Genomic DNA, 24,601 nt, shown 5'->3' on the forward strand with positions numbered 1-24,601 from the left:
TTTATATATATATATATATATATACACACACACGTATTTGTGGTTCAGATTAGGTAGGTTTAATCTGAGATAAAATTGCCAAAAAAAAAAAAGCTGTAATGCAGTAACATGTCTGCCACCCACTAATGTCAGACTAAAAAAAGCTAACTGTAAAATATAGTAGTTAAAAAGAAACCAAAGAAAAAGTTAGTGTAATATGACGAGTTTATTAATTAGACTGTAGTCAACAGGACAGTTTTCAGTAAAACCAGTGGAGCTTTGCTGCAAACTGGGAGTGGGACTGAAAGGTTTCCCCCCCATCAGTCTGTTCTTGGTCCCGGGGTCCCTTTGAGTATGGTGGTTGTTCCTGGGGCAGAAGCCGGTGCTCCTCTGGGTAGTTTCAGCTAAAGAGGAACTGTCACGGGTATCAGGGTCTGTGTAGGGTCTGAACTCGGGGACGTGCCCGTCCTGTATGGGGTTTCAGAAGGAGCTCAGATCCTGGAGTTCAGAAGCATGAACAGCTCTGGGCAAGAAAATAACACCCATCTACACAAAATCTTCAAACCAGGGCCTTATCTGCGTGTTGGGTACTCTGTGCGTTGGGAACAACAAACAGGACACGCCATCCCTTCGAGCTGGATTGTAGGAGGATTAACAATAAAATAAACAGGTTCCTATTCGCTTCGTGACAGGTTGCAGCAGCGATGCGTTAGTCAGCGCAGCAGCCTGCGTGTTGTGGAAGCGTATCGGTAAATTCTCTGCGCTGCTAGATGCAAAAGACTAATGAGCAGGGGCCAAGCACACGTGACCACCACAGTTCCTGTAGATGTCTTTCTGCAGTGCTCACTTTTTCTTACTGATGACAACTGCAATTTGTAACTCCTACCAACTGTGCAAACCCAGATCTTCTTGTTCCTGCTTCCTTTTCTTGATTAGAAGGAAAACAAAACAAAACAAAAAAAGCCTTACTCCTAGCTCAAATGAATGTTTTACAGAACGCATAGATGTGTCTGGCAGCGAAGGAAGATACACTTCTGCCTGTATGCAAGATTCATGGTTTTGTCTGAACTGGGCTCAGCCAAACCTGGAGCAAAATGCCTGTGAGCTGTGAATTAAAAGTTTTAAATGCAGACAGTGCTTGTTTAAATCTTTGTAGTGCCTTCGTCCTTGTAGTAAGATTTCACTGGTAATTTCGAATGGAAGCAGAGATGTTTTGTCTTAGGCTGACTGCCTTTTGTCTTTGCTGCTGAAAGTCCCAGAGGCTTCATACTCTGGTTTTTATTGGCATAAAAGAGAGAACAACAGGGAGAATCTGTCTGACCTCAGACGCTCCTGAGAACAGCTGAAGCACGAATAAAGGAAAACAGAGGCTTCGGTGACCTCATGGAAAACCACCTGGAAAAGTTCAGAATTTCTCTTTTCATGTCATTAGGTGAATAATTTCTGTTAGGATTTTAATTCCCTTAGATTTGTCCTTCAAGTGTCTAACTGTTCTCCATTACTCCAGCATTGGTCTAACTGTCTGAGCTTTAATGAAATTCAGATTGATGTCACTCTGAGGTTGGAATAGGGCCTGTCGTGGTGCTGTTATACTAAAAGGAGCTGTACCGCTTTGTGCTTAAAACTAAGGAGCTTTATCCCCAAAGCAGTTATATAAGATTTGTACAGAAGAAACGAGGTGATTAATAAATGCCATTTCAAATATTTACAGGTCTCTTTAGCTTCTCCACAGAGATGCAGGTACAAACAGCTGTTGTGGAAAAACGGCCCAAGCTCCTTGCCTGACCAGGAACTTCACCCTTTTTGTGCACAGGAGACAGTCACAGGGTGGACAGAGCCCAGCTGAGCGCTGCTGTGCCGTGCAGATCTCCTTAGGAGCTGGCAGCCCTGCTGCAAGGAAACCAGGAGAAAGCAGTGTGAGTTGGCCGTCCTTGGGAAACCTTTAGTAATTGATGTCGCTTTGGTCACCTCCTGGGCTACCTCCTCCATACCTGGAGGTTCAGAGCTTTACTTCGTTCATGCTCTTGTTTTTCTGGCTGTGCGTGAAAGACGCCAAAGGAGAGCAGCTCCAGGGAGCAGCTTCCCTGCTATGCCCAGAGTGCTGCCTCCCATCCTATGAGAACACCGGGCAAACCCTACTAAACTCAGAGAGTTTGGGCTCTGGTGCTGGCAGTGAGAGGCTAGTGGCTGCATACGAACATCCCTTTGCCAGGCAGGAGCTTTTCTGTGCGTGTCGCAGCTCGCTGGCTGCCCGCAGACTGCTAGACTCAAAATCGGAACGTGCTTCTCTGGCTGTAAGGGAGAGTGGGAGCGCTCGTGTGTGATCAGCTCTGCCTGGGGGTGACAGGGAGCAGTGACGTCTGGCTGAGGGATGGTGACAGGCAGGCGTGCTCTGTCCATGCTTGTTCAGTATTTGGACTGCATCAGCAGTCCAGTGCTTTAATAAAATGCAGCACTTAAAGAGCTCTATGTGTCCATTTTTACTATTTCTGAGAGTCAGTATTTTATATTAGTGTCATGATTTGAGTATTGCTGAGCCCTGGATTTGCTCAGCTTCACAGTGGCCCATGCTTGAAGACTTTTTCCCCTTTCCAAATCTTTACTGGTGAGTTATTTGCAGAGGATTTGCTGCTGCCTTTTTTTCTGCTGTCAGAATTTGAACATTCTGGCTGTGTGCTAGGTGCTGATTTCCTTGGCATATTTCCTTTCTTCTTTTGGCATGTCCTGAGTACGGTCCATTCTGCTTATGAATTGAAGTGAAAAATGCTAAGCAGAATTTGCAGCGACTTTCTCTTACTTAATCAGTGCTTTACCTCAACATTGTCTAGTGTGTAAATTTTGTCCTTTTGATGACCAGGAGCGGTTGATGTATGGAGCCTGGGCTGCACTGGCTGCAGATATCTATCAGCCTAGCAATTGGTATGAAATGCAAATTTACATCTCGGGTGGGGAAACGGAGCCTGTATTACAATATACTGAGAGTGTCTGATAAATTATTCTGTGCAATAGTAATGTGAAATGTGGTGTTTTATTGCTGCCACCTGACCCTCCGAGTATTCCATTCTCCTCAAGTTCTTACATTTCACCCTTCATTATTTCCTCCAAATAGGCCATGAGTTTGCAATATCCTGTGCTTCTGCTTATTATTATTGTGCTGTGTTATTTCCAAAAGCCGTAAAGGGCAAAATCTCCATCAGGGCTGAGCCCATACGCAGAGGGCACACAGCTCGCACTGCGCAGTCCAGCTGCTGCCTGCGGATGTCGGTCTGATGTGTGGGACATTAACTCTGCTGTGCCGTGTGATGCCCTGGAGAGCCACTGGTGAGCACCCCACGAGATCAGAGTTCACTTTTCAGGAGCCTGTGAGATGGCAGCGCAGATCTGATTAACTGCAGAGAGTGTTTGCTACATCATGCAAACCCAATTATGCTCATAGAACATCATGGTGGTGTGAAATTAAACCCAACTGTTTAATGCCAGCGTTTCTGACTGCATGGTTCAAGGCTCCCAAGTGCACTTGAATGCATTTCCTTGTCAGTCTCTTGCAGAGACCCGCAGATGTAGCAGGCAGTCCGCACGCCGCAGGTCAGGAGAAGCACAGTGCACCTTGGCATGCCTCGGTCAGAGCAGGTGTAGGAGGCAGCCGCGGCGCAGGAGACCCTGGGCTGCAGCTAAGCTCAGCATGCTCGAAGGCTGTAGGGTAGCAGCTGCTTTTCTGCACCAGTCAGTGACAGTACCGTTGAAGGACTAAGCCAAAGCTGTTAGCGCTGTCCTCGTGTTTGAACGGGGAGCACAGCTTTGTCACGTGTTTGTTGGGAGAAAGCCCCCAACCATTGCACTCGTGCAGTGTCCTCGCCAGAGAAGAACAAGTTAATTTACATCTGACGCAGCAGGAGGCTTGCTGGGTTGTCTTTCAGATGAGATGACAACTGGTAATTATATGAAAGAGCTACAGGCTCTCTATCCTCTGTTACCCCAGCACTGCACTGACTGCTTTTACTAGCAGAAAAATAACACAGGGTATCTGAGAAAACCCTTAATTATAGGGGAGGATTTTTCTTCTTGCTTGCTCTTATTCTAACCCGCCAATTGTTAAATCTTGCGTCTGATGTAATGCACGCAGTGTTGGAGTGTTGCTGTTGTGTTTCAGGTCTGTCTAGTGGATGGCTGGGAGAGATCCTGAGATTTAGACAGACATCTCTCTCTCTCTCTCTCTCTCTCTCTCTGCTGTGTTGCTCCATCAGGACACCCTCAGTTTGCGAATGCTGCAGGATTTGGGATGCAGAACATCTGTCAGCTTTAGTGGTATCTCGTGCCTAATCTCCTGCTCTTGCCCTATCTGCCCATTTCTCAGCAGTAACCAGAAGTCAATGCCGCTGTTACAGTGCAAGGTAGATGGATGAAAGCGTTAGATAAGATCTGGGTATTATGTCTGCTTGCAAATTGTTCCCAGGTACTGTATAAACTTAGCTCTGTGGCTTGGTAAAATGTGCTGTTTGTGCTGGGACCATTAATCTACACAGAGCAATTATATTGCTTTCATCACTTCTCCTAGCGCTTTACAGGAAGCCTTTTTCACTTGTGCAGCACCTGTACAAGGATTAGGGTATGCTGTAGTCAAATGGGAAGGGTGTGGGAAGGAGGGGGGGTGAGCTGGTGACAGGGTCCTGTGACTCAAAGCGGAGCCCTGGGGTAACGGTCCGGTGGAGGAGGAGAGCTTGCACACAAGAATGTGTTTATTTGCATCAGCTTCAGCAGAAAGCTTTGTTCTGGGGAAGCACAGGGCAGCATGCAAGTGCGATTTTTTTTTTTATCCAATTTTACAGCTTATATGAGAGACCTCTAGCTAAGTAGGCTGGGGACTGGGTTCCTTGTACTGAATTAGCAGCTACATATATTTGTCGTAATGGCAGGGTGATGTCCTCCATCAGTTCACTGACAGCTAGATCTTGTCTTGTGTCAGAGCTGATTCATGACAATTTCTGGCCTGTCCTCAAACTGGAAAAATCCCTTCTTGCATGTCTTGTGCGAAAATTTAGGTCATGATAAGTTTCCATAAATTGTCTGCCTAATGTCCCTAATGGGGCTGTTAGGGAGTGCAGGGTTCCTAGCAGAGCAGGGCACTGAGAGCTCCTGGGGAGCTGGGAGCTGCTGCCCAATCTGTTGGCCAGGCTAAAAACCAATTTCTTCACCGTTCTTCTCTTCTTTCCCTGCACTGGTTATTTTTAGAATCTCTCCAGGTTTGAATATCAGTTGTGAGAGCTGTGTTGCAGTAAATGAGAGTGCAGGCCAAATAGGTTCAAACCAGCCAGCCAGGCTTGGTGTTTTTAATGGGTTTTATATAACACTGCATAAGGCGTTTGCTTCTTTTTGTACATCTGTGATACGTGCCAGCTACCCACTGTGGTATTATTGCAGTGCTTGATGTAGAATAACACTTTATTTTTTTTAGTAATGAGATTCCTTCACACTGGACACATATTGAGAATAGGTGTAGGGACAGACGACCATTTGCTTGGTCTCTCAGGACTTCTTGAAGAGCCGTAGTTGCCACAAGTACTTATTTTAATATATAAACCCACATATACACACTGATTTGGATGCATTGCTGTAGTGGTTAAGCGTCTCAGCTGCGATGTACTTATTTTCACGGTCCTGGGAGTTTGGGGAATTGACGTGCAACCCAACTATTAACCTGTCCACGACCAGAACATTGACTCTGTGGCAGAGGTGGTAATTGAACACAGGTCTCCTGAAAGCTGGGCTGCTTCACCAAGAACTGAGGCTTATATTGTGTGGAAGGAGGTGCTGGGATGACTGTGTGTGTACCATCCAGACCACTTTGGCACAGAATTAGCCTTACTAATTACTTGCCCTCCTTTCTTAATTGAGTATTTACTTAACATTTGACCTCCTTTAATGTACTCGAGCAGTCTTGAGTTGGCTTTCCCTAGGCATTCAGTCTGCAGCTCTTGATTCAGGCAGCATTCCCTTTATCCCAGCTATGCTTACACTGGAGCAGGGCCAGCAGCTCCTACCCAGACTAAACCATGGCCTTCTAGACCAGGAGCAGACTTTTTCCCTCCTTGCCACTGGATGTGTTATATGCATTTCAAAGAGTTTTGCTTCAGAGAGGACAACGGTATGTATGAGATCTTGAGGGACCAGACTGGAAAAAAAAAAAAAAGGCATGGTAAAGGGATGGAAAAACAGCTGGGAAGCATAACACCCACCTTCAGGCATCTGATATTAGTAGAACACAAGGCCTCCTAGGTAGTCAGGAGAGAGAAAGAGGCTCTTGAAGAAGTGAAGCCTGAGACCAGAGTCTGATCTGGTCTGGAAGGACTTGATTCTATACAGTACTTTTGAATGATACAGGAGGAGGATGCTGGGGCAGTAAATGCCACAGCTATGTTTGCTGAATTCCATAGACGAGCAGTCAGTGTACGCAGCTTAAACCATCATGAAAGGACAACAGGAAGAGAGTGATTTTTCTGAGAATAGCATCATATTATGTTCTTCTCCAAGCAGATAATTTATTCCAAGAGTGACAGATTGTCCGCTCTGTCTGAGGCGCTGGCCTGCACCTTGGGTCTAGATGGGGCTGCCACAGATTCCCTTTGCCGTCAATATGTAAAGTATCCAAGCATAAAATGAACTGTCAGACCACATCTTAGCGGTGTTGCCTTAGGTTTGAATGGCCAGGATGAGAAACCTTGAAAGGCTGCTGCCTGCACCTGATTCACAGATGCTCATAAGGCTTTGGTCTGCAGGGCTTTATTTCAGAACATTGCATTAACACTAAATTTCTGACCTTAAATTAACAGTCCATGTAGTATAACCAGTAAAATATTATTAGCCCACAGAGCAAATGTCTTTTGGAGAGGTGTAGGTTTTCCTGTTTAATCAGCTGAGTATTTGGTCCTGAAATACTGGCACTGGAAAATGCTTGAAAACCAGCTGAGAAAGGATGAAGCTTACTCTGAAAGGTCAGGTGTACAAGAAGGTAAAATACACTTACAGAGCTGATGCAGGAGGGAAACATCCCAGAAATTGAGTAGCCCACGTTATGGAGAGAGGTTTTTCTAGTGCCAAGAGAACCAACAGAAAATCATGAGCAGAGCTGTAGTTCTTCATCAGTCTGACACTGACAGAGTGAGTCTGCAGTTCGCAGCTTCTTCTTGATATGTGGCAAAACTTCTGGCAGAGCTCCATAAAGCTGCTGATCTCTGTCAAATCCCTCCGTAAGTCTCACTGCTCCTGCTGAGTGCTGCTGCTCGTGAGAAGCTTGGCCAAGGGTGAAAAGGCGTTGCCATTAATTGGCTTAGCCTCGCTGCTGACCCCGTGTGCTGACCAGGAGGTGTTCAGGTGACGGTAAGGTTCCCGTTCACTTCTTGAGGCACACCACAGCTGGCCTGCGGAGGGCTTTGCTCATGTTACTGTGCATCCATCCTGGCTGTTTGCCATGTCTCAGGCCTCTTTATTGTCCCTGGGAATATGGCCTGTCTGGTACAGTGCCCACCAGCAGGACGGTCGAGACTTGGTGGGGGTCTCAGCCCACGGGAGGTCTGGCTGTCTCCCCAGCTGCTGCTGCTGCAGGTGTGGATGGGGTGAGGAGCACTTGCTTAGTTCCCAACCCTCAGCATCCTTCCCAGTGAGCAGACCTGCAGTGAGCCTTTGGTTTTGTGCAGCTTTAGGCTGAGGGTTGGTGGTGGCAGGCTTTCAGAGTAACACTCTACAGCTTCCCTTGAGTTCAGCGCTTGCCATTCATCCTCTAGAATCACCCAAATTCTGTAAAATTGATAGTAACTAGGATGCAAATATTACTTTCTAGTACTTCTTTCCTTCTTATGTTATCTTCTGTTTCTTTGGCACAAAGGTTGACCTCTGGTGCTGGAAACCCTCTAACATTCAGTGCGCACTATGCGCTGAGATCCTTGTTTTGTTTAGGTGTTATTTGTTCGTTTTTATCCCAGACAAAGCAAGTGCTTGGGCAGCAGCCTTTAAAAGGCCTCGCCACTGTTATCTTCGAGCATGGCAGTAGTTCAGTTATTGCAGCTTTTCGTATTCTCACCAGTGCAGCAGTGTAAATAAACAGGGAGCAGTGAGACACATGATGGGAACCAGAAGTAATTTAGCCACCGGAGTTTATCATCAGGATACAAAATGCCCTGGAGCAGGGGAATTGTCCCCTTTGCGAGCCCGTGGCTCTGACTGCTGGCTAGAAAAATGTTCTTTTTTTTATTTCACTGACAAAATACTACTTTTTGCAGAAACTTGGTGCTTCCCCTAATGTAACTGCTAGACGCAAAGGTCATGAAAGATCTGTGCTGATGCTGTTCCAGAAAGATGTGGAGCCTCCCTCTGTGCAGGGAGGGTTCAGCAGGAGGCCAAAGATACCTGCTCAGTTTTATATTGGACAGACTGGTTTGGTGGCTATGTTTTGAAAGGCATTCCTTCCCTGATGGTCTATTTAAAGAGGGATTCCTATTACAGCAAAGGGTAAAACCATTTTGTAAACTCTGAGCAAGAAGTGACATCCTTTTCTGGGGCTCCTTGTCCCTGTTAGGTCTGCAAAGCAGTGGAGGTGATGAACTCCTGTTTTGTAGCCTTTGTATGCAGGTTTGGAACAGCAGAAGTCTGTGCCGGTGTCCCTGGACTCTAGGTGATAGACCAGAAGTAAGAGTGTACAGAGCAAACATACACAGTTGCAAAAACCAGCAAGTATGAAGGTGCCTATTTGTAATTCTCAGCATTTTACTTTTTTACTGGTCCTGCATAATGAGACTTTGACAAACTTGGCTGTACGGAGATTTGTCTGCACCAATGAAGGTGGAGTATGTCCTGTAGTATGGAGAGTCCTCACATACCTGGATGATGGTGAGCACTGGAAAGCGATATTCATCTGGAGAAGGTTCAAATCCTGGTGTGAGACAAGTTTGATTCGAGTCCTAGATCATAACGATGCCTCCCAGCATCTTTCAAGTAAGGGGCTAAGTGTTATTTGTCAAAGCTTACAAATTTATTGCAGCAGTACGTTTCAGCATTAAATACCTCCCTGTGGCATTGGTGATTTATAGATTTTATGGCCATTAAGCTCTCCTAGCATGACTTTCATTGTATAATATAGTACAAGTGGTTCCTGTGTCAGGCCCTTTGCTTCTGGCATTGTTCAAGGTCAGATTTAGCGTTGTGCCACGGGGGCTGTTCCCTGCTCATATCTGCTTCCCTGCCCTCACTAACCCTGCTTGGTGTGAGCTCCGAATGATGTGACAGCTCCATGGCTGTCTTGTGCCCTCCCCACTGCTTCCTTGCCTGGGCAGCACTGGGTCACTTAGTAAAAGTGCATCAATCTTGATTTGTGAGAAATGTGAGTTCATACCTAGAAAACATGGCAAGGCTGAGCTGTCACCAGGTGCAGCGTTTCACTGTGACTCAACTTACATTTACCTACGTTAATGGCAATAACGTTGCCCTGTTCTAGATCAGCTTTCATCCAAGCTGCTCCCAGAACACCGTGAAGTCTGCAGGACCCCTTTCACATTTCCCACCGGTGGCAGTTCGTGCAGCTCCGGCCCACGGCCGCCTATGCAGAGAGCTGCAGAGACGAGTCCGGCTGGCGGAGGCGCAGCGCAGTTTGTCCAGGACGTTGTGTTTGTGTCAGGTCCCTCCAGGAGTGAGTGCTGGCAGGATGCCCATCTCTAATATCCCCACACCTTGCCCGTGAGGTTGTTTTTCCTACCTTACAAAAAATGCGTGGGTCCTGTCCAAGCAAGTGCGATTCAGAGCTCTGGGAGCTCTGGCTGTTCCCCGGTCAGGCTGCGGGGTGAGGTTCGGCAGGGGGTAGGAGTGCCTTCCTGCTGCCGAGGGGCAGCGCCTCAGCTGCTGAGGCACCAGCACCCCCCACGTTTTGGAAAGAGTTTATTTTTTTCTTTGGCATTTCCCCTTACATGTTGACCAAGCTGCAGCTCTGAGGTTCCCTGCCTCCTGGATTTTAGTTTCCATAGATGCATTATAAAGAAAGGATATTCTAAAAGACGCCCAGTCCGTGGGCACATTAGACAAAATCAGTCCATCAGCCCGCTCTGTGGGGAGCCTTCATACACTGTGCCACCATCAGCAGTGTCAGCTAGACACTGCTGTTGTTACATGGATGTAAAAATGTCAGGTTGTTTTAACTCGAGATAGTTATAAACCATGAAACTATCTACTTTACGCTGTGACAAGGAAGCTGATTACATACTGCCTGGTGTGGACGCCTTTATTGAACTGGTCCTTTGAAAGATGTTCCCAGAAAGCTCCTTTTTTACCTTCAGGTTCTTTGCCATCCCACCTCACATTTCATACAGGTACCTTTGCTGCAGGGCTTCGCCGAGCCTTATTACTGAAGAGCAAATTACCTCCTTGTTACTAAATTATCTTTGTAAAGAAACTGTGTCCCTGGAAATACACAAGGAGTGAGTGACCTGTCATTTCTGTTGCTGGTATATGTTTAGGTATTAGTGGTGGACAGGCTCCTCGGACCCAACACTGTGCAGTGAAATGCAGCTGGGTGAGGGCCTTGAAGTATAAATCTGCTGGGCTTTCTGCGTTCTCTCACCTCTTGATTGTAACTCCTACAAGACATCTTTACACTGGAGGAAAATAGATACGAGCAGTTTTTTAGCAGGTTGAGAGAAGGCAGCAGCAGCGAGTCTTCAGAGATGTTGCACCGTGGAAGGTCTGGCAAACACACAGGAAATCGGCTTTTGCCTACTTGGGGATTTCACAGGGGATTAATAAATTGTCAAGAGCTTTTTAACTGAGAAATGAAGAAGAGCCTATGAACTGAAAGGCCAAGAAGGGGGTGTTTGCCCTGATTTTTAAAGGGACTCGTGGTTTAGAAATAGCATTTTACTCTGCGTGTTGTGCCTCAAAGTGGGGTGAGGTCCCACTGAAAAGGATAACCTATTCCTCTCTCCTCTTCTATAGATACTCCAAAGCAGAACTGCAGTTACGCTGTTTGGCAGTGCACAGGGGATATGTTCTACACCAGAGGTGGTAATTGAGCTCCAGTGGCCGATTCTTACCTCATTTCTTGAGGGGTTCCATCTCAGGAGAATCTCCTGATTTACTGTAAACAACATCTACTCTGGTTTTACAATGAAGGGGTTGGTTGGTTTCTCTTTCCAAGCAATTTGTTTTCGGTGTCTGGGTCTCTGTGGTGATGTGTTGTGACAATACCTACAGAGAACATACATTAGCTAGAAAAATCACAATGTTTTTGGTGAGGCTGTTAGGTTTGATTTTAATGCAGGGAAAAATGAATTAACATACTGATACCATAGTGTCAAAAACAGTCTCAAAGGATCAACAGATACACAAAATTAAATCTACTGAGAGATGATAAATGTATACACATTAAGCCATAGATTAGAACATCCTAGCTACATCCTTACTAAAATCTAATTGAAGAAAGGTAGTAGTAGAAATGAGCAAGACCAAAACAGAACTTTTTATAAAGCCTTAGGAAGAAACAATTTAACACAACAGGAGCAGCCTTGTGAACCCCTTTGCTGAGTGTACAGGCATGAATATTTATGGTCCCAGGTGTAGGTGGACAGAAGTGCCTCTCTGATGGCTGTTATCTTGATTGACAGCTGGTCTGAGAACAATGACCTGCTTAGCTGAGCTGGTGAGATGAGGTTTTCAGCTGATGGAAGTCATCACAGAGCCACTCCTTCCTTTCTTGGTGTAGAAAGGGCAGTGTGAGTACGGGGCTGGTGAATACCAGCTGAATTCCTGGCTCGTGAAGTGCGGTATTGTTCGTGCTTGTTGTTTGTTCTCTTGTGAGGCTTCGTTCCCTGGGTACAAAAGAGAAGTGCAGCAGGGAGAATCTCTGGTCAGCTAAAAAGTGAGGTGCTGTAGCCAGCTGGTGTCCTCTGCGGGGTGATCCCAGGGACAGCATACCTGGTGCACACTGCCGGAGTTGCAGAGCATGTCGGCAGGGGCCCATGCACATTAATACCTAACTGCACATGCAGCGATGCTGCAGTCCCGCTCGTATTTGCACTCAGGAGAACAGGGTTTTCTCAGCAGCTCAATCTCTGTTTCGAAATCTGCCATTCCTGCTTAGTCCCTGGGCCCAGCACTCCTTACAGTGCATCTGTTTCTGGATAAGAAAAGAATATAAAATCACGTACCAGCAGAGAAAATTATCTCTGGGTCTGATATTGTGAATTCAGTAGTGCATGCAGTGAGCAGGGAACACTGGGCCTGGTCCCTCACTGTTATTCTTGCAGTACCACCACTAATTGATAATAGTTGGATTGGGCACACTTTAAGAATACAAAAGTACAATTCCAGCTTAACTGTGCACCTTTATTTCCTTTCTCTTTGTGTTATGCTTTGGATCTTGTTTCCATTCAGCCTTCCAGCCATTAAGTATTAATATCGACCAGACGTGAGGATGGAGAGCAGAGGAAATACTGTAACATGAAGTACCTTTTGCGGCCTCTAAGGCTGGAAAGAGATTTTGTATGCATGCAGGCTTGGCTTTGTATTTTGTCTGTCCATTTCTACACAAAAATTCTGGCTAATTATCATTCCTTCTAATGTCTTTCCCAGTGTGCATCAAAGGGCAATGTAGATTTCCATGTGTCATTTTATACAGCGAGAATTTCCTCCTCTGCAATTTTAATGATTTCTGTATGGGGGAATTGCTGACGACGTGGAAGAGGGAGGTATGAGGGGGTTTCTGAGCTATTATACCGCCCAGAGCTGACAGCTGCAACAAGGCTCGGGGGAATTAGAAAAGATTTAACGCTGCTGTCTGTGTTAGCGCTGTGGTCAGGAATCTGTCTGCTTGTGCAAGCTGATGCAGCAAGGACTTGCTCCTTCCCCCGGTAGCTTTGCTCTTGGTGGGACCCATCGTTATCCTCTCGGCATTAGCAGTCCCGACTCGTGCTCTGCCGCTGCCTGCTTATCTGTGCTTCCCTGGTCTTGACGTCAGCTGAGGCAGCTGCTGTTCAAACCTGTCAACTTCGTTTCGTACTTGGTAATTATCCCCCCGTAGCGGTGGTACCCACTGCACGTTTGCTTTGTTTTGTTGGGGAAGGATGTTATCTCCCAGCCACGCTTCTCTGAAAGGTTAAGCATCTTTCTCTGCAGCTAAGTGGAAGATTGTTCCTTTAATCGTACCTTTCTGCCTGATGTTTTTCATCTCAACTAATGCGTGTCTCCCTGTGCTGGATTCATCCAGTACTCATTTCTCCTGGGATTTCCGTCAAAGCATTAATTTGCCATGAAATTTCTTTCATTCAATTTAATTTCAGGACTGCTGCTCACTCGGGCTTTTGCATTTGAGATCAGCTCTCGAGACCTACATTTCATCCTCCGTGTCTGCGAGCACGCCAAGGCCGAGCGTGTTCCCTTTTAACAGCCGCCTTCAGGAGTGAGCTGGGGAGAGTTGGAGGAGGCCCAGCCTGCGCCGTGCTGGGCAGACCCCGGTGCAGACCACGATCTAAACTGTGTTGGAAAGTAGGTGTTGGTGTGCAGTGCAGTGCCGTGCTCTGCGTGTGTTTGAACGGTTTTGTGCATTAAGGAAAGAAAGTAATAATGAAAGCAGGCAGTCGAGACGTGACTAAGCGTGCTACCTGCTTTCTGTCTGTGAGGCTAGAAATGCAACCTGTAAGGATGCTGCTGTCAAAACTGGGTGATGCTGTGTCTCGGGAGCCTGCTGTCGCACTTAGCCGTGTTCCTGAAGTGTGGGTCGGGGAAGAGCAATGAGAGGGCCCTAACATGGCTGACAGAAAAGGGCCAGGTTCTCATTTTGCATGAGCTGTGCAGGCTGGAGCGACTGCCTGGACTTCAGTATGAGCCTGGAGCGTGCTTGTGGCAGCTGTGTTAGCTTTAGGTTCTGGTTCGATGTATTTTCTGTAGCTTCTTTCTGGCTTTGGGCACTGTGTTTACACACAAGTGGAGCTGGCATAGGGGATGCCTGAGGTGCATGCCGTGACTTACAGGGATACTTCAGACTTGCTCCGCTCTCCCCACCCTTTCCAGCCTCCTCCTGCTGGTCTCTGGTATTGTGCCTGCTCTTTGCCTGTGATAACACCTCAATTAAAGTGTGCAAATGTGTCAGCAAGGAAGGCACTGAGAAGGTGTTGGCTCAGGAGCTGGCACTGTTTGCCCCACCTCTCTCCCCAGTTTTACTTCAAAAACGGTAATTATTCCTGGAGTAGATCCCATTTGGCTGATGTCTCACAACTGGAAGCCATGAAAACCATTGTTCTGTGCAAGTTTGCTTTATGCACTGATGGAAAGGATCACACGCCATAAGCTGCGGAGGGGGGAAGTATTTTCTCTGATAAATGAATCCGTGCTGCATCACTTGTAGATAAGCCTGATATAACCCAAACATCTTCCTCCCTGTTGTTTAAAGGCAGAGCACGCTGCACCCACACGACCGATTGCATACGGCATACCTGAGATCTGACTGGTTCATGCTGTATTTGACTTATGCTAATGAACGAGACAATAAAGGGCTGCGCTTCATTTCAGCTTGTCACAGCTTTTGCTAACAGCCTTATTTTTCAGGAAGCCTTGGTTTCAGGTCTGGCAGAAGTGGAGGAGAAGGCATTAATGCAGCCCTGTTTGTTTTAGCAAGTGAGTGAATCAGTGGTTTTAGGAAAGCAGTTTATCACGTTAACTCTTTCTTTCCAGAACACCACCACAAATCACTGTAGAGTGAACAGATGGCTCCGGCATATTTTTAGACTTGCTCTCTGTTCCCATGGTACTCCAGACTGTGTGGGATTCCCCATAGACTGTTGTAAGATCGGTGGGCTCAGCCAAACGTCTTGTTTTGCAATGCAGCATCAGAGGGAAGGAGGGAAACGGCCTCCTTCTCCAGTCAGCTATGTCTAAGTGACTCTAAACGAGAGGTTCTCACATATGGGCTGACGGATGGTGGAAGAGGCTGCGGAGAGATGTTGGTCTTATGATTCTGGTGCCTGCTCATTGCTGGCTGCCACATTGCATTAGGATGGACGCACCAAGTGAGAAATGCTGTTGCAGTGGTATTATCTGCGTAAGCAATTGGGGCATTGCCTGCCACGGAGACCTGATCCAAATGTGCACAAGGCAGAGGAAAAACTCACCAGGATTCCTGTGGTCTGTAGCTTGCAGAGGGATGGGAGGGAAGTAAATTCTGTAGCTAGGGGCAGTCACTTTGGGATGTGTCCTCTGAGGAAGTTTGGAAAACTTTCTGATTCCAGTTTTATTAATTTTCATGAATTTTATTCATTTTCATGAATAAAACAGGCAGTGGTCCTTTTTTGGGTGCTGTTGGCCAGAGCTATGCATGTCACTTTGCTCAAAGTTTATGAGCAATTCTTTGTGGTAGTAAACGTCTTGCTCTGTAAGTAGAGAGGCTAGCCAGCGAGTAATGTGGTATAAGAGAAGGGATTCCTTAGTCGTAATAACTTCTAGATCTCGCTGTGGAGAAAATCCAAGCTATAAGAATGTTAACTCTAAAATCTGAGTATATAATATCTCGAGAATTGTCTTTGTTGTGATCCCAAATTAGATTTGTGTCATCACATGTAGTAAAAACCACAAGTGACTTCTCCATAGAAAACAGAAGGCGTAGCATTGATTTTCCTGGCACTGCCTGGGTATTTGCTACACACATGCATTCACTGAGGTTCTTGGAGTACTACGTTCTCTTAGTAGCTTATGGAAAATGTTTTAAACGAATCCATCTCTAATGTGTTCTCTCTGCACTTCCATATGGCTCAGTCTTTTCCTCTCAGAAGAGGAGATGCTGTTGAACGGAATAAGAAAACAAGATGACATGAAGATAAGGGTCGGCTCAGTGGGACAGGTTTGTCTGCAAGGCAGTCGAGTTTAGCAATATCTGTGTGTTGTAGCAAGGTCAGTGTGTCTGGTGTGTCCCACACAGAGCTGAGCATTAAGGGATGGCTGAGGAGCTGCTACCTGCTCTCCATCCTGTTTGGTCCTGCTGGGAAGTGGCACATCCACAGCTCTGCCAGGAAGAGGCAGGTGCAGCTGGGCATGCGCAGAGCACTCGGTGTCCTTGCGTTTCTGAAGGTGGAAGCTGAACTCTTGTGCGCGTGCCGCGGTGCTGCCTGATTCCCGTTTCTGTAGCTCAGCTGCATTTCCCATCTGTTGCCCACCTGAGGCAGGTAACGCTTACACAGGGCGTTAATAACAAACGAACACTCTGAGCTTCCCCATTTCCTCTGAGTGCACTCAACCACCTGCAATGCCTCTGCAACTACCTGTCTCACTCTGTGGCTTTGTAATTCACTGATATGTTTCACTGCAAAAGGCAGCAGCGTCATGGTTGTGTTCTCCTCCATCTGGGTCCCCAAGGACCCAGTTTGTAATTGGAAGAAGATGCAATTCTGTGTCCTTGATGCTAAACTCAGGAAAGCCTGTGAATGGACTACCTTGAGTTTAGTCAGATTTTTGTGCTGCACAGAAGATTATGGATTTGACAGAATTAGGAATTTGCTCAAAGTCAATGCCAAGATTATTCAACAAATTTGCTTACGTCATTTAGGATACAGTCCAAGATCTGCCTTCTAGCTGGTAAATTGGGTGTCCCCAGTTAAAGCAGAAACTGGAACAGTAGTTTCTGTTTAAAGAAATCTCTCTGGCATGTCAACTTGCAGGCTTGAAGCCAGCGTATAAAGCACTAGGGGACAATGACTGATTCGTGAAATCAGAATTCAAAACAAATTCCAAGCCATTGTTTCCAGCTGTGATGTATGCTCCTGCATGGTTTGGGATCGGGCAGCAGCCGGTGGAAATTTGTGATGCTGTTTGGAGCGTCATGAATCATTTATGATAGACAGGCTGTCAGCACAGGGTGACGAGGGCTGGCTGTTGGTTGGACTCATGATTCCTAAACGCTGGCCTTCCATGTCTTGCATGTGTGACTAGGGACGTCGTCCTTCATGTGCGTGAAGGTCAGGTTCAGGGGGAGCACCAGGTTATCCCGTGAGGTGTCCTGAAATGGTGATAGCACAGCTCGTAACCCATTTACTCCAGGTTAGGTAAAACTTCTGGGCAGGTGTATCTTGTCTACTCAAAAGGCCTTGGATGGGAGGGAGTCCACCCATTTCTTTTTATAGTTGTCATGGGTAGAGAACTGTGCTGATAGAAATTTGTGCCTTGTTTCTAATTTGGGTCTTTTAATTTGCAGCTAATGGCTCTTTGTTTTTCCCCTGCTAGAGCAGAGAGTCCTTTACAACCTGCAACTTCCTGCTTGCGGAAGTCTTTATACCTAGTCACAAATCAACCCTTGGTCTCTCTTTTACAACATTAAACGGAGAGAACCCGAAGTTTGGTCATATAAAGCATTTCCACAGCCCTTGAATGTTAGGTCTTTTCTCTGCAATCTGTTTGGGTTTTCAGCATCTCTTATGAGAGCGTTAGTAACACAACTGTTAGTATTGGTCCCTCCAATGCAAGGTAAAATCATTTTCCTCATCTTGCTCCCCTCCCCATAATTGTCAGAACTTCTGAATCTATAAATCCCAGCTCCTCCGAAAACAGTCCTCCTCTCTGTAGATGTGAACTCTTACTTCTTCTTCTTCTTTTGTATTTTCTGTTTTGTGGCCTTGCATAGCAGTGCCTAAACCACACTCTGTTTGTATGGGCTTCACTTAGGAAGCTATCCAGAGGAGTGTGAGACTGTCTGCGTTGTTGTTATTTATCATCCTGTCATCTGCAAATTTCATCATCATGGTTTTCTATTTACTTACAGTCTGAATGCCATTACCGAATAGCTTCGGAGTAGGACCGATCCTACCAACTTGCAACAGAGATGCTGGTACTCTGTGCTGCTGGGCCTCCTGAATACCCATTGCCCGGGAGGCTCAGACCAGATACCAGGAAAAATTCCTTCACCATGCGGGTGGCCAAACACTGGAACAGGTTTCCTAGAGAGGTGGTTGATGCCCTTGCCCTGAGCCTGTCAGGGTTCAGGGGGTGTTTGGATAATACCCTTAATAATACGCTTTTACTTTTGGATACTCCGAAGTGGTCGGGTGGACTTGATGATGTTTGTAGGTCCCTTCCAGCTGGACTCCCATTTTGTCAGCCTGTGCATCGCGGATACAGCGGGTTGTTTTTAGAAGGAGCCCTTTAGGGGGAACTGATTCCCAGCTAGATTCATCATGTCAGGGGGTTATATAAGCAAGAAAACAGCAAAGTCTATAACTCGTGTTGTCTGTAAAGATGCAAGGTGAAGAATTGCTGGGGGCTAGATGTCTGTGGCTGGCTGCAGAGTGAAGTGGTGGAGGAGCAGGACCTGCAGAGCAAGGGGAGAGCAGGTGAGGGTGTGATCTCGCGCCGCTTCCCCAGGTGCAGAAAAGGCCAGTCTGTTAAAATCAGAGTGAGTGCTGCTGCTCCCTTTATAAATTACGTGGGAACCTCTCTAATTCCTCCCTGCAGCATTCACCTATGCGTTCTCCTTTTGCTGGGAGCTTGCGTAAACTTCTAAGACATTCTCATGCTTCAGGAGATGCTGCCCGAATGCCGCTGCCGCAGCACGGTCTGACCTTTCCTGCGAGTGCTCTTCTTGCTGTTCTTGCTGCTCCCAGGTGCTCCCTGCTCTTACTCCAGGGCGAGACGTGCTTCCAGACTCCCGCAGTATGCCGGCACACTGCTGAGCTGAGTTCGGTATGTCAGAAGGCATCTTCTGGCTGTGGCCTGGATCCTGCTGTAAGATGCTGGTGGATGGAGCCAGCGTGGGGCTCTCCAATTGCAGCCATCTCTACCATTTTTTGTGCGGTAACAAATCTCCCCTGGGCTGGCCAGTTTTTGAAGAAAATTAAGGGAGGTCAGTAGAGGCCTGAATTTTTTCTTTGCTGGAGATGGCAGCAGGATTCAGGTTCCAGGAGGAAAATCCTTGCTGGGGAAAAAAAAAAAGCGTGTGTGTGTATGTATGTATATATATATCTATATCTCTCTCTATATATATATATATATATCTGCCGCATGGCTACAGCGGACTCCTTACAAGACACTCTGGATTTCCTTTCTTCAGTGAAGGCTGGGTTTGTCCCCATGCCTGGTGCTCTTGTGGGAACCTAGAAGGTAGGCAGGGTCCTTTCACACTTTCACTGGAGCAGAGCTCGGAAAAAGGAGTTATCCTCTGCTGTAAACGCAGAGCTGTCCCCCACAGTTAGGGGCTCCTTCTAGCTAGCATAGCGAGAAACTTTGGGCTGAAGCAACTCTCAGGTGTTCCTAGACTGCTGTTACCTATCAGAAAGCAGCAGGGGCAGACATCCCTTCGCAGCACGTTCAGTATAGCTGGGAAATGCCACAGAGAGGGGCAGACGCTTTGGCTGAAGTGACCAGTTATTACAATGGAGAAATACGTTTGCCTGGAAAGGATAATCACCCATTCATCTAAGCAAGCTAAACAATAGCAACAAAGGGTTTGATTTTCTCCAGTTGTTTCCCAGAGCGGAAATGATTTATTTCTTCTCTCTGAGACTACTGGATGTCTGCTGAGGAGCTCGTTAGAGGGACCCTTGCAGCTGCCAGGAGAACCAGCTGGACTATTGAGCCTGCAGCTAATTTTTTCTGTCCTCATCCTTCTCTTCCCACAACGAAGAAAGTTTGCAAGGTTTGCAATCCCATCCTTGTTTGTGCTGTCCCACATGGTGGGCGACTGCTCAGTGCAGCAATGTAGAGAGGAGTGTCAGTCCGCAGCCTAAATCCCTGGCTCTAGCTCATCTCGATGGCGTTCAGCTCTGGAGCGCGTTCCCTGTGCTGCCTGCAGGCACCACAACAATTACCCAGTTGTTTCAGCACTGAGTTTTGGCAGCAGTTGGGTTTGCAGTCCTGCGTCCTTTGCAGTGGCATCAGCAGAGGAGACAGAGCCCAGCCCTGCCTGGAGATGCAGGGGCTCAGGAGTCTGACCGTGTCCAAGACTGGCACCGCCTGCTTAATCCACATATGCAAAAACAGGCAGCACTGCCTGTTCTGCTAACGGGGCTGAAAGGCTGCTGCTCCCTGTTTGCTAGCAGAGTAGTTTATCTGGAAGCCCATGGGGTTGTTGACTGCAAAAAAGGCTTCGTTGTCACGCAGCTTGGCTGTTGGGCTGACAACCCCTTAACGCCTCCCAAAGCAATAAATAAGTGCCATAGCTTCTGACTGATTGCTGGGAGTCAACCCCTTGTGAGAAGGAGGTGGAGAGGACATTATTTCTCTAGAGTGAAGCAGAAGGATGGCTGACACAGTATAGACAGCAGAGAAGATTTAGGAGTGGCTGCGATGGCATAGTTTATTTGGCCACAGCTTGAAATTGCGCTTACTTTCAAGTAATGCCTTCAATCTGGGATTAACAAGATAGTGCTGCTTAAACCAAGTGTTGGCTCTCGCTCGTGTTACAGCCCCACCAAGAAGCCCTGTCTGAGGGCCCCTTTTAGATGTCCCAGAAAAGTCTGTCCCTGTAGCAAAGAGCTTCTTAGCCTTATCCCAGAAAACAACTGTTAAAAATGCATGCTCAAGTGCACTAGGGGCTTGAAACTGTGCATGTCTATAGGGGCTTATATACAGTACATGCGTGTGTATCCAGGCACTGTCTGCATGCAAGTTTATACCTGAATGTAGTCCTGGCTGATAAAAGCTCTGTGGCCTCGACCTGTGCTGGAGCTGTGTTGGTCAGTGCTGGCTGAAGACACGAGGAGGATCAGCACAAATTCCACCAGGCCATTCTGTAAGTTCTTCTTCTCTTCTGCACTGATGTCAGCTCTTTGCGTTACAAAATCTAATTGAAAACCTGCACAATTGGATTGCGGGGAGACTGGAGACTGAAGCGTTTTGCTGGGGTGATAATTTCATTTACTGTTAAGGCATTGCTCGAACTTAAAAATGAATGCATTCTCTGTTGCTTTGTAACAAATACATCCAGACATATAACATCTCATTTAATTAGGTTAGAAAATATAATTGTGTGTAGCTGAGAAACTGGTGCACTAAAGTCACTGGCTCAACTGTCAGAAATAAACTTACCAGGCCAGACGTGCTGGAAACACCGAGTGGCACCACTGTGCTATAGCACAGTATGAAGTTGTGTAGGGGCTTCCCAGCTGGCCGCAGGAATCAGTACATTAAAACCTAAACCACAATTTCTTGCCTCTTAGCAAGAGACCTACAGGAAACAGGATTCTCCAGAGCAAGCCCGCAAGCATCTGAAAGAGTATTTATGTACCTTGCAATGATGGGAGCTTGCCAGTTGTCAGAGAGAGTTACAGGCTGATCCCATAACCCAGCAGACAGGTGTCTGATTAGATTTTGTTGCCGTATCTGCACGGGGACAGATGCTGAGCTAGTGGCCTCACTGAGGTCTGCATCAGCGCCATCGGGGCCAGGCTGAGTTACACCAGCTGACACATCTGCCGCATATTTAAGCTGCTACAGTGATCAAGAAGATTTTCAGCCCTGAAATCTTGCTGCTGCCAGCCTCAATGGCCGGTGTGATTATGCTGCTTTGAATGCATCCAAAAATAGCCCAGAGAAAGGAATTTCTGTTGCTGCTTCATCTTTCTGTAACATTTCTGCTGTTTGTGCAGGTGAGCAGCGATAACAGCGACCCAGCTTTCCTGTACCAGGCGTGTATCCATTTAATTGGTTTCAGGAAGGATTTCCAGCTCATCGTGTATGCGTTAAACCCACTCTACAGTAGTGAAGTGGCCGTGTTTTGGAAACAGACCCATATCTTCTGCTGCTGTAAATCAGTGGGACTGTGCTAATTGCTTGTGGTACCAGATGTAGGAATTTGATCACGATAGGTGACAGCTGTAACACAATTCCTGGGGTCATGTTTAAGAACAAGAGATGATTTTTTTTTTTTGATTTTTTTTCCCTAAGGCAAGGAGAAGTGAAAGGATGCAATGTAAGGATCAAATTGTTCATTTCTCATTCAGCCTAGCATTTTGTATGTAAGAAGTGTGTCATTTTCCCATCCGTGGTTGGACCATTTGGCTTGTAGTTTCAACACAACACTATTCCTGCTCTTACTGCAGTGAAAGACAAAATCTTAATGAATAGTAAGCAGGTCTACAATGTGTAGCATGAAAGGTATTAGGGGTCTCTCTCCTACTCTAGATCCATTTCTCTCTCTGTGACTGAGACAGTTGAGAGATTCTCTTCTTCCTTTTGAGGCTGAAGACTGTCAGCTGTGGGTTAGACAGTTTGGTGTGATGGGGGAGAGGTAACTTGCTTAAGGCCTGCAAGCAGAGGAGCTTGTAGGCTTGAAACCAAGGCAAGGTCTTGTTAAATTCCTTACACAGGGAATGCCCACCTGCACTGAGAAGAACAGGGACAACTGCATGATGTCCTGAACCCGAGGTACAGCAAACTTTTGTTTGTCTGTTCTTGGGTGTCGCCAGCAAATAAACACAGCACTATTCAGGGTAATGCTGTCAGCACAGTTTCAGGGCCCTTGTTTGGCTCAGAAGCCAAACATAGCTCCCACTGTGCCTCTGGCACTGCCCTGGGTCATGATGCTGAGCCCTCGCAGGTACTTGCCACCTGGAGGGACAGAAAGGGGACCCACAGAGAGCAGGAACTGCTGTGTCATGCGGAATTGCGCCTCACCATCCCAACACCTTTGTTAGTTGTAGATTGGTTTGTTCTAAATGAGGTCTTTGGCTAATCAAGGCATTTATTAGCACGGAGAGAATCTGAAGGAAGAGGTGTCACACGCACATCAGTGCATTATCTGCAGGGTTTTAAGAAACAGCTAGGCTTTCGCTAGCATGTTAAAAAAAATAGAAAAATGAGAAACTGGGTCATCTGGATTCATTTGCTGCATAGCTTTCCAGCTGGGCTTTTGTTGCTGCTCAGACTGACATATCTGAGCTCCTCTTGTAGTTGCCAGGATTGTGGAGCATCCTACATGCCCGCTGCCCTCGCCTCCTACGCTCGTCTCCTTTATGCTCCGGGGTGTCTGGAGGGCCCAGATCAAGGTCAGAGCTGTGCTGCAGCTGGCCGTGAGTGTGCCTGCAAGCAGCAAGGGGCTGCCTCGGCACACTGCTTGCTAGGTACGGCACGAGGAGGCACGGGGAGGACCTGTACAATGTCATGCAGCGTGTTTATGGCAGAGGGGAACAGCCAGCTGGGTGTCCCAGCGTGGTGCCCGCTCTCCTTTGTCTCCAGCGTGCTCTGCCCCTCTCCTTTTTCTCCCTCTTCAGCTACTTGTTTCTGTGGAAACCCTCTCTGTTCCTTTAATCCAGACAACTCAGCACGCAACAGCCTCTCCTGTCTGGACTGCTTTTCTCCCTCTTGAGCAATCTGCCAGACCTTCTTTGGGGCAAATGCCAATTTGGTGGCTGCGTTTAAATGCCGTATAATCTCATTTTACAACAACTAGTGTTCAGAAATGCTAAACTGTGAAGCTGAGACTATAACTATAATTACATAAATACATTCCTTGCTTGTATACACATATACTTGTTTATACCCTTGTATTTTCAAACTTGTGTTCTCTGCAATGGCAAAGGATTTTTTTTTTTGATCCTAAGTGGCCAAAGAACGTTCACTGCTTAACTCTGGATGCTTCAGGGAACGAGGCTAGTATGGGTTGTGCACATCTTTTCTTCTTCCCCAGTAATTTGTGGCAAGAGGGGTGGAGATCATAAAGGTTTTAACTTTCTTTGAGCTGTGTAAATGAAAAGGGCCCTAAGGGAAACAGATTTTGTTAGCACCCTTCTCTAAGATGAAAGGCTAGGTCACAGATTGACCACTTATTAAGCTCCCGAGCTTAATGCAATGTACCATGCTTGACATCAGATAATCCATTTGTGATTTCTCCTTGCAGAACAGTTTGAATGATTCAAGTAAATGTTGCGGGTATTCTTCTACTCACGGTCTTCTGTGGAAGCTATAGGCCAGTTGAGCAAAAGATGAATTACCATTCTCAACACGTATTTTATAATCTTTTCTTTTTTTTTTTTTTTTTTTTTTTTTAGGTGGAAAAACTGGCAAAGTACTTGGACCCAAATGACTTGGGAAGAATCAATTTTAAGGACTTCTGTCATGGAGTTTTTGCTATCAAAGGTATGTGCACGTTTCATAAAAATTACCTACTTCAATGCCACCAATGTTTCTCTGGTTGCAGGAAATGTAATGATCAAAGACAAAATATTTGGTAGGAAGCAGCAGTATGCTTTTCTGGTTAATACAGGCATAAACAGTTACAATCCCCACCAGTCCTTCTTGGCTTTCATTTTTCTGTCTCTTACGAATTAAAAAAATAAAAATCTAGAGCTAGAGTTTTAATTTATTTTTTATTTTTGTATTTGAGTTCTGTGTTTCTGAGGATTGCTGGTGGTGACCTCTTCAGTAAGGGCTGAATGTTCCTGGCCATGTGTTGCTCTTGTTGTAGCTGGTTTGTTCTTGGTTGGTGCAGCAATGTAATTATACCTGATCTAAGATTAGCTGGGGTTTATGTGACAGAAAGAAACATGGCTGGACTGGCTGCTTCCTCTCTTTTGACTGTGATTATTTGTGGTGACAGTAGGGCAGCTCTGGGAACAGAGCCGATGCATTTCTGCTTCTTGTGCAACCTATGTGTCAATGGTGAGCAGTGCTAGAG

General features: G+C 46.5%; 1 protein-coding gene and 1 long non-coding RNA gene across 5 annotated transcripts in view; one reads left to right on the forward strand and one right to left on the reverse strand.

Moving 5' to 3' along the window:
• Positions 1-24,601, forward strand: part of RAB11FIP4 (RAB11 family interacting protein 4) — a 179,822-nt gene that overhangs the window by 16,038 nt on the left and 139,183 nt on the right. For all 4 annotated transcript variants that reach the window (XM_066980099.1, XM_066980100.1, XM_048064246.2 and 1 more), the window contains exon 2: positions 23,976-24,063. In XM_066980099.1, the coding sequence (XP_066836200.1) occupies positions 23,976-24,063 (88 nt within the window). The remainder of the gene's footprint in view (positions 1-23,975; positions 24,064-24,601) is intronic.
• On the reverse strand, positions 11,696-16,670 carry LOC125182828 (uncharacterized). The gene is made up of 3 exons (XR_007163445.2): positions 16,538-16,670; positions 11,929-12,130; positions 11,696-11,822 (listed from the first exon to the last, which is right to left on the reverse strand). It is a non-coding gene; the product is annotated as an uncharacterized lncRNA (long non-coding RNA).

This window comes from Anser cygnoides, chromosome 19 (genome assembly GCF_040182565.1).
Source record: "Anser cygnoides isolate HZ-2024a breed goose chromosome 19, Taihu_goose_T2T_genome, whole genome shotgun sequence".
Taxonomy (NCBI): domain Eukaryota; kingdom Metazoa; phylum Chordata; class Aves; order Anseriformes; family Anatidae; genus Anser; species Anser cygnoides.